The sequence below is a fragment of the Poecilia reticulata genome, linkage group LG2, assembly GCF_000633615.1.
Source record: "Poecilia reticulata strain Guanapo linkage group LG2, Guppy_female_1.0+MT, whole genome shotgun sequence".
NCBI classification, from domain to species: Eukaryota; Metazoa; Chordata; class Actinopteri; order Cyprinodontiformes; family Poeciliidae; genus Poecilia; species Poecilia reticulata.
This window is the reverse complement of record NC_024332.1, coordinates 2,139,800-2,150,296: the sequence shown is the minus strand read 5'-3', so window position 1 is coordinate 2,150,296 and position 10,497 is coordinate 2,139,800. Positions and strand designations below refer to the sequence as shown.

Here is a 10,497-nt window from a genome sequence, read left to right as displayed (position 1 = left end):
GATAGTAATATTAATGATAAAATAATGGTCAGTGCAAAGTAGCCTACAAATTCTTTGGTGGGGGGCGGTGAGGGACCTGGATAAAGGCTAGGGGGCGCTGGGCCGAAAAAGGTTGAGAAACACTGATATAGAGGAAGTTTCATGTTGCATGCAATACAGAAAGTAAATTGAAAATACTGGTTACTCGGACACTTGAATTCATCACTTGCAGACAGAGCAGCAGGAAAAAAACAATTCTGCTCTTGCTTAATGGCAGCAGGTAATGTGTAACTTAGAAATCCTTCGGACTTGCTTGGGAAAATGAGATTCCCCCTTCAAACAATTCAATTGCTTGCCTGCTGCCTGCTCGAATTGATTTCCCCTCCAATCATTACTCTACTCTTACCAGGAGGCTGGCAGACTTGAAAGAAGAGTCCATACTGGACACACACAAATACACACACGCACACGTATTCTTTTTCACAATCAAGGTACATACTGGAAGCTCACAATAGTCCATCTAAGGACTGAGTGGAACTCCGGATCTCTCTCAGTTGTCAGGCCTTTAATCGGATATTGCTAGTATCCATTCGCTCGCAAAATCAAGATACTCCAAGGCAGACAATAATGACCGGATATTGCATGCATGCTTTAACAAAGGGAAGAGGGAAACAAACACTCACTTTCAGATAACAAACAGCGCTGGAAAGGTATAAAGATAGGCAACGCATCAGGGTAATGGATAGCAGCATGCTTTTCAAAAAGCGATATGATGTGTTAAGAGCATTATTGCTCCACTATCTATCCATACTCGTGTGATTGAAGATCCAAAGCAGCAATCAGTTTACAAAGCTGGGTTGCACTACTTATGTCCAGAGGTCAAGGTTTATTACATGACCCCCTGCTGACCAAAAGCAAGACATGACAAACCAACGTCATCAATCCAAGCAGTTCATCATCTAAGGTTAAACTGTTATATAGTTTCTCACAGATGACATTAAGTGATTCTTCTTGCCTTGCATGAAGATGAGTCACTGTTTGAGGTTTGGAGGAATCTTCAGGGTAGAAATATCTTGTTGATGTATGTGAAGCTACAGTTGGTGTCTGAACTACTAAAAAAGGCGTTTTATAATCGTTCTTAGGTGTTAGCACATTTTAGCTATTTGTTGCAGGTTGCAGTCTCTAACCACATTTATTTAGTTCAAGATTTACACATATGTTTCTTGGTATTTGGGCCACCTGAGACAAAGAATTATGAAAAACAAAATATGTAAACTGGTCAAATTAGCCCTGAGTTATGCTACACTGATGGGAGTGGATAGTAATTAAAATGAGTGAGTGCTTAATGCACTATTCATGCAGGAACTGCGTCTGGATATGGTCATTACTCGTCTCTTGCATCATACTGAAGGGATCGTGATGATTAACAGCCAACAAACATCCACCTGCAGTCTGTTTGCTGCTATCAAGAGCACGTTTTAGAGGTAAAAACATCCTCTTTTGAGATGCTGGTGAGTGACTGTGGCTTTTTTAGTGACAACAGCAAACTACACGCACAAATTGTGACCTAGTTTGCTGCTGTCACTCCACAAAAAAGAAGAACCAAAATAGCATTCCTTCACAACAGAATTACAAGTTTAACCCTGTAAGCTCATCACCAGGTAGGACATTTTTTATTTACTCATTCATGAAAGGATACACTCAAAAGCAAAAGATGGAACTTTGTAGTTTGAGAAAGTAAATTGACTCCTTACCAAGAGCCACCCTGGCTGCGGATGCATCATAGTTTATCCAGAAGGATACCCAGGATAGGATGGTGATCAGGATGGATGGCATGTACGTCTGCAAAATGAAGTAGCCGATGTTCCTCTTCAGCTTGAAGCTCAAAGACAGTCGAGGATAGGCACCTGAAACAAGGGGGGAAAAGAGAGAGAGAGAAAAAAAAGTACAGCATCTGAAATATTTACAGTAAAGAAATAAAACGTATGAAATAGCCAGAAGATTCTCCGAGAATGAAGCTAATTCAGAAAGCATCACAAAAAATGACAGGCTTACCCTGAAAACATCAAACTTTGATAGTCTGAGCAGCAAGCAGGGACCCCTTATGTTTTTGTTTCAGTTTCCATGGCAACACAGACAGCATGGGCTGAATTTATCACCATGGTAACAAGTATCCCCTTCAAAGCACCAACACACATCAGCTCTTCCTCACACAAGCCACACACAAAACACAAAAACACTCAATTGCAACCCTATTTCGTGATGTGTCACTATATTCAGATTTCGTGTCAAATAAACACGTGACAACATTTTGACTTTTCAAGAAATCGCCTACAAAACCACTGAAAGAGTTTTCTACCATTGTGGTCATCCATTGAATTCAAATGTGAGCAGTGTCTACGCATGAAATGTCAACATAAAACATATGCGATTCCTCAGTAATCTCGTGGCATTGCATCTCTAGATGGGCTGTATGTATGACTCGTTACTCCCACTATTCTTAGCTGTTTTTCCATTTTGGTTTCATATCGCAGGAGAAGTGGGACCCATTATGGAGTAATTTCTGCTCTGGGTTTTCAGCCAAAGCTACTTGTGGTGAGCGTGGGTCCACCAACTGCACACTTGTGTGTATGGCTGGAAAAAGAGAGAGCCACTAGGGAAAATAGAATAGAAAAAAAAAAAAACGATCCACTCGCATCTCATTACGATTCAGCGCCTGGTGTGTGCAATAAAAATGACCTGATGTGATTTTAAAAAGAGGCCATGAATCAAATGTTAGCCACTGTAGCTTCTTGTGTCAGAGTTCAGACTTAAGACGTGACAGAGACGGATAATGTCTGGCTTTATAATTCAGCGGGAATCATAGAAATTAGAAATCATAGAAGTCTCAGATATTTGAGTGGCTAAGGCAAATCACAGATTCAAATCTCATCCTTGAGAGGGAAGTCTCAAATCTTTAAGGAGCCTAATCAAGTTGAGGCTCATATCTTTGGCCCCAAATCAAACTCAAGTCTCCGGTGTTTGATGAGCATGCCGCAGTTACTTTCCAAGTGTTTGTCCCTGTAAGTCTTTGAGGGACACATCTACATGTCAGACTCAACGCAAAACTACAGCTAGCATGAACAGATTATGACTGATTAACTGCCACAACAATTTCCCTGATCAAGCACTCTTTAACTGGAGAATATCCACTCCTCTGCCAGAACTGAGGTCATAAAACCTGGATGCTAGCAAAGAACATAGCATAGAAAACACGCAAACTGGAATCCTGCTTTACTTTTAGTTTTTCTCAGATTCACCATGCTGTTTTGTAAATTTTTTAGGAATATTTTCCACAGCTATTTGGCACAGCTATATTAAAAATATTATCGAAAATACTATAGAAGTCTGACATTTTCTATAGACAGTTTCCTGTTCCTCTCCACCTTCTTAAGCTTCCTTGTTTATTTCAGTAAAAATCCAGTAATCTGATTGACAAGAACAACACCTCATAAACTATAAATACTCAAACAATATTTATCCCCTTAGACAATCCTGTTATTTTTAGCTCCTAAATAACAGCTCTGACAGCATGAAAAGAACTAAACACATCATTTACATATATTATAGTGTGAAAATAAAAGAAAGGACAGCCACACTTCTTCTTCTTCTTTAAAAAGCTCAGTTTACCCTTCCAGTAATTCAGCTCTTCTGCACTACATCTGACTGGAAGAGAAGCCAAGGTGGCTTAAGAAAAGAGGAGGCAGAGGTACACTGGCATGTAGGTGTATTACAGTTCTGCCTGTAACGGCTACACCAAGCAACATCCGTGAGTGGGAGGAACACCATGTGTGAGGCTGAGAAAGAGAGGGATGAAGAGAAGGGAAAAAAAAAAAGTAAAGTTGAAGCTGCTGCTGATGATGATGTCTGTGGATGGATCAGTAGACGAGAGGGCTGCAGGATCAAAGGTGCTTTTTGTCACTGAATGCAGAGGTAGTCAGTGTTACAAACTATGAAAAAAACTACACTGTATTCACCAGCAGCTTTATTTACGGATTAAAATGTGGGGCTAACATTTAGACAACTTGATTTCCTGAGTTAATTCAAATCTAAATCAAAAATATTAAATTAACAGGAAGTGTGGGCATAAAGTTGAGTAATATTCTGTAGATACTTTTTATACATGATGATGGCTGTGGGCAGGATCTACTGTAGCAGTCAGTTTTACAGCATATATCAGGGGTCCCCAAACTTTTTCCTGTGAGGGCCACATAACTTTTCCCTTCTCTGGTGGGGGGCCGGAATCAGTTCGTAATAGAAAAAATGTGACGATTGCAGGAGTGCCTAAATGTATAAATGTATTGTTTTCCAGAAAGCACAATCAAATAACCCTCTCTGGGTTCTTCACAGAAAAAATCCAAGAAATAACACTATTAATGAAATAAATACCGTATTTTCTGGACTATAAGCTGCACCCCAAAAGTTTTTTAAAAAAACCAGTAAACATATATAAGCCTCAGATATCGCTGCCGCTCTAGATTTTACACAACGATGCAGCAGCAGCAGAGGGGGGCGGACACCCAAAATTTGAGTCATAACAGGTCAATTGAATATCACATTTATTACGTTGAAAAAAAAAGTTGCCAAGATTAGATTTAACTGAACTGATTACGGTCTTTTCCGAACGGTAACTGTGACAGTAAAAGTGCTGATCCTTCGTGTTGCTACTAGCATACGCTAAATGAAAATGGGCGCTTCCTTCTTCTTCTTCTTTTTCTTCTTCAGATTTCAATGGCAGCTTGCATCCATTAATGTTGCACTACTGCCATCTACTGCATCCTAATATCTATATCTCAAATTCTCATAATAATCCCAGTATTATTTAAAAAAACGAAAAATCTTCTTTTTCCCCTCAATGCTATTTAACTGATCAACAACATTCTCAAATTTCAATTCCCTATTAAAACCTAATTCTGTTTTAATGGGCGCTTTCTTCTTTTATTTCCAATTTTGACTTCCAATAATTCACTTCCTGCTAAAGAGCCCCCTGGTGGTTGAAGAAAAATTCACATATAAGCCACATGGTTCAAAGCTTAGGAAAAAAGTAGCAGCAAATAGTCCAGAAAATACGGTATATGAAAAAAAATCTAAATGCTCTCCGGTATTGTTCAGGGGGCCGGACCAAATGTGGAGGCAGGCCGGATGCGGCCTGCGGGCCGTAGTTTGGGGACCACTGGCATATATGTAGAACCCTCTGAGTTAAGACTCTCTGTATTTGTGAGACTGTCACATAACCTTCTTCAGGTAAGCTGCAACACAGACTGCTACAGAAGATCCTCTCTGCCCGCAGCCTTCACCGTTTACAAAGAGCCATTAAAGATACTTGGATAACACAAGTTAAAATGTGAGTTTTTTCACATCAGAAAATTTGAAGAGTGCAAAAGTGCGTTCATTTCAGAAAGTGAAATATATTATTTAGATTCATTAGATAGAGTGAAATATTTCAAGTTTACAGTTACACAAAACCCCTTAGCCATAATCACAAAATAAGAAAAGAAATGCTGAATTTAGTAACATCCTTTGGTTTATGTTCATGAATTTGAAGCACTACTTGGATCTTTTATGTCATGATCGGGGTGCTCCACATCTGATAAAATGAAAGAATTTGCAGGAATATTTCCTGCTCGCGGTCTCAAATTATGCAAAAATGATCAAAAATGGATATTAAATATTTAAAGCTCTTCTGGCTGCCTAAACAGAAACAGAAACAGATTACGATCATAAATCTGATCATATCTGTGACAGGCGAAGCTTAAACATGCAGTTAAATGTCACCAAGCATTGCCTGCTCACCCGTGCATTTTGCATGTGGCCACGCAGGCCACGTGCACGCACGCAGAAGTCAGTGTTTGCAGAATAATTGATGCCGCGTGCCTCATTGCACATAAATATGAGATACCCTGAATCCTGGTCTGTTATTTTTCTTGTCAGAGAGCAGGATAATTGGCATCAGAGCACACCTTTTTCAAGTTGGAGGCAAATTTGCACTGAAGAAAGCTGCAAAGAGGAGGGGGGAGAAAGAGGAAAGTAAAACTGAAAGTGACAGGCTGAGTTAGAGAGCGAGAGAAAAGGAAATGGAACTAAAGTCTGGCTTGTAATGGAGGAAACCTGATCATTAGCAAGGAAGGCAACAAGCTTTTGATGTGCTTCAAGCAGCAAGCTCAGCAGATCACTGGACACTAAACTTCAATGGTCTCCACCCGCAGGGGGACGGATCGCTTCTGCAAACAAGCGCACCCTTGCTCACCCGCTTAGACACATTCACATGATTCTCCCAAGACAGGCAAAGGGGCCCCTGCACTGTAAACAGCCGTGCTGTTACGAACACAAAGTGGAAATGATTGACAACCTTGATCAACAAATAGATGAATAAGTTAAAAATAGCCACAAAATCTCACAAAAGGCTGATTTAGTTTTGCCGTTCTTCTCAGGGCGAGCGCGACTCTTCCTTTTGAGGTTCACTTCTGCTGAAAAATATTTCTAAATGTCAGCTTTTATGTTCCCACCACAGCTCTGGAGAAATTGCTTCTCCGATCCACCCCTGCCTTTGCTGAACGTTGGAAAAAAAGAAAGAAAAAAAAAAGAAGTTTATCACAGAATAAATTTTCACATAAAAATCTTAATAATTCAGGACTTGTGGTGGCACACTAAAAAAAAAAAAGAAGAAAGTTCAGCATATATATCGACTGAACCCCCTCGGGGAAACACTGAGGCATTAATTACAACATGAAATGTGATATAGTGACTGTTTTTCACATGCAGGAACCTGACAAATTGCCTCTCATGTGTTGCCTTCCTTTCTAATTACTGGCCCCAAGAGATGAAGCGCTGGGAAGAAAATCGCTGTTGTGATCCCATAAATAAGACTGGTGGCTGTTTTTTTGCAACAACAGCTAATGACAACAACAATGTCAAAACATTTACAGGCCCCATGTATAACCTATTGCATAAGCTTTAAAAAAAACACACACAGCCTTTAAGTTTTATGTGCTTTACTCATTATATTTAACTTTTACCAGTATTTTGAGCAACGTGGACAAGCAAAGGTAATTTACCATTAGTTTTCTATCTGCTGCTGCATTTACTAATCAAAAGTGGGAGGGGCCTTTGTTCTTTGTTGACCGATCAGAACAGAGCGCAACTAAAATCACAATGCAATTAGTTTCGGTGTTGCATGTGTGTGTGAACATAAACACAAACAGAATAGGCTGCAATAAAATCACCAAAGTCTTTAATAATGTACACTTTGGAAATTGTGAATATTAATGTTAATGTTTTCTGTCAATGTTGAATTACGCAAACAGAACCACCAAATTGTACAACTAGAAGTATAAAATATTAATATATATGATCTAGTCGAGCATGGAGTAGAGTTGTCCATACTGGCTGCTACTGCATGTCTATTTGGGAGGCTGAGTTTGTGCTACACAGACTGAATAATTTAAGAAAGTCAGATCCAGAGCTCAACAGATTGAACAGGAAGTAGCTATCTTTTAACTTTTATCTCTGAAGGCTGGAGATGAATGAAATGTAAAGATCACTGCTGAGTTTAAAAATCTTGTATGTTTTGAATTGTGTAGAGAAAGATACTTCATCTCCAAGACCAATAAATCAAATTAAGTAATGCAAATATACTGCAATGTACAGAAAATCTGCGATTTTACCAATTTGTGAAAGCTTCTTAATATAATTTACTAAGTTTAGCTATTGATTAATGCGTTAAACCTTGAGGGTGAAAACATTCCGTTATCAGTAGCAGGACTTTGAAACAATCGTGCAAACAACTGAATCTAACATGAATCACATGAACTAAGCTGCTCACATCAGATCTTGATAACTCTGTCAAAGCTTCCTTCTCATTAAAAACAGCCTTAGGTTTTATAAATTAAAGCATGGATCCATTCTGCCTTTTTTAACACGTGAGGCTGGTGGCCTTAGCCACCACAACCATTACTAGCAACTAGACCGTTTTTAGCTCACCAACATTAGTGTTTTCTAGCTTTTTCAGCTCCACCCACCAGCTTTCAACTATCACAGGCAATTGCTCAAACTGGCAACAAACCCAATCTAATTAACATAACTAACCTCTTAAGCTACGTTTGTCAACAATCAGGACAATAACAACCTCATCAATCCTGTAAAAAACATGACCTCATGCAGTCAAGGACCACCGGTTTGTAGAAGATGTTTGTTAGGTGATTTGTGTCTGTTTCAGTGAAGAGCCACTCCAGCAGGCTAGTACCAACTGCAGCTACTTCAGGGAAACTTCAAAGGCAGATCTTACCTCATTTCAACCCAATTAGAGGCGCTGACAAACACAACTGTGGCTCTGAGGAGTTAAGATCAACCCATCAAGCTTTGGCATGCACATGCCTGCTGCAGAAATTGATTAAATTATCAGCTGTAAGACCAGCAGAAGCTTAATTTGTATGATTTCATTTAAAGTTGTACAAAAAGCCTTAATGTCAAGTGAATAATAGAAAAAAAAATGTTTCAGCTCTTCATGCATTCGAGTCCAGTGGGTTACCTGTGGAAAAGACTACATTTCTGGAAACGAGTTTGTAGTCAACAATGGAGAACTGCGGCAGCTCGATGCGCGTCACCCCGGTTACGGCCGACTCGCCTCCCTTCCAGTAGAACTCGATGTCATCTGTGGTGTAGCCATCTGCAAGAGAAGAAACACGAACATACCAAGGTGTAACCATCTGTCAAAACCATCGCAGGAGACCAAGATATGCAGCGTTGCTGATCGCCCAACTGGGCTGTCATTCGGGAGCTGGACGGAAAAAGAAAGGAAAAAAAAAAAACATGTTTGAAGTTGCCTTAAAGAACCAGACGTTCCTTTAAAAGTAAAAGGATTAACAGATTTCTTCAAGAGAATGTAATTACCAGTTAAGGGTCTTACACTAATAAGACTATTTTAGGTAAATTTTCCCACATATACCTCACTTTCTACACCTAAAACCATCTTAGAGAAGAATAAAAACCGTATCTCATATAGTAGCATTATCTCAAATCGAACCTGGACTTTTAGTGTATATGATAAGAGCTTCTAAATATTTTAGAAAATAATTTGATTTAAAAAATATTCTTAAGAGGGACATGCACTGATATCCAAAACAATATATTTATAATAACTGCAACTGAGCTTTTGACCCTCTTCAAATTGGGAAATAAAGGAAAACATGTTTTAAAGGTAAGGCAGATGTGTTTTGATCCTCATACATTAGAAAGCTGCTCTCCCCAAACTTGTCTATATCTACAGTCAGAGCAATGCTGGACATCAAGCAGGACTAAAAGGCCAAAAGATCCAGGAAGTCTTGATAGAGTCCATCATGAACTTTCTGTAATAACGTCAAAAATAATAAAAACCAGCTGGTCTATGCCAGGAGACTGAAAATAGGTCATGAAATAATGGGATCCAAAAAATTTGACCAACTCAACAAAGAAATGGTTGATTTCTTCTGTCATCATCTCATATTCTAGACCTAAAACACAATCTAAGGCTTTTTATGCTTCTTTGCAAGAGCTATTTGTTGCCTTTAATCAAATACTAATCTTAAAGCGAATCCCAATATTCATTGTACAGCAGGCCAATCTCTCACAGCTGCTACATCATAAAATTACCCAATCAGAACCGGCAAGCAGCAAGGGACCTGTGGGTGATTAATTCAAGTAAAAAAAGGCCAACTTCATCAAAAAATTCTGTTTGGGTGTCGGCTAATCTCTCTATTGTCGCCAAAACAACCTCCCTCATATCCAGTTCGTTACCGCTCCAGAGTCTTTATCAAAAATAAATTAATTAATCTAGTTTTAGGAGAAACCCCTCCCAAAAAACGCCCATGTACTCACAGCTCTCTATCTCCAGAGTGCAGTTCTGCTCATCCAGGGGATACCTCCTGAGGTCCATCATGCAAGCAGCTGTTGTTGTTATCCTGACACACAACAAACAGATTGAGAAAGAGATAATCTCATTTTCTTTCCACTTCAAAATGATGATAGTTATGCTTTGTGTGTGTGTGTGTGTTAATCCATTGGTAAAAAACCAAATGAACTATGTATGTGAATAAGAGTACGAAGCTACGGGACGTTCTGTGTGCTAAGCAGTCAAGAACGACCGAAGAGTTTAAGGGACAGCAGTAATCCAGTTAGCCTGCAGTATTAATCTAAAAGCACCTGCTTGTGTTAGTCATCTTTAAAGCAAACTAATTATCCTCTTGTCTTTATATCAGATTCCTGAGCTGGTTTCACATTACAGGAGACTCCTGGCATTGTCATCTCCAAAACAGATTACTGCAGCGTCCCGGAGTCAAAATGCTGACTGCGTAAGCATGTACATAATTAAACTATAAGTCACTGACAGACGCCAGTCCATACTGATATTTTACAATCTGTTTATCTCCCTGGCATAAAAAAATCTGGCCTCCCTCCAGCCTCTGATTAGGTGGAGAAAAAAAAAAAGAAAAAAAAATGCAAACA

At 39.2% G+C, this 10,497-nt stretch overlaps 1 protein-coding gene across 4 annotated transcripts in view; it reads right to left on the bottom strand.

Moving 5' to 3' along the window:
- Positions 1–10,497, bottom strand: part of LOC103476088 (gamma-aminobutyric acid receptor subunit beta-3-like) — a 57,174-nt gene that overhangs the window by 11,853 nt on the left and 34,824 nt on the right. For all 4 annotated transcript variants that reach the window (XM_008428176.2, XM_008428167.2, XM_008428186.2 and 1 more), the window contains 3 exons: positions 9,871–9,953; positions 8,546–8,683; positions 1,734–1,886 (listed from right to left, as the gene is read on the bottom strand). In XM_008428176.2, the coding sequence (XP_008426398.1) occupies positions 1,734–1,886; positions 8,546–8,683; positions 9,871–9,953 (374 nt within the window). The remainder of the gene's footprint in view (positions 1–1,733; positions 1,887–8,545; positions 8,684–9,870; positions 9,954–10,497) is intronic.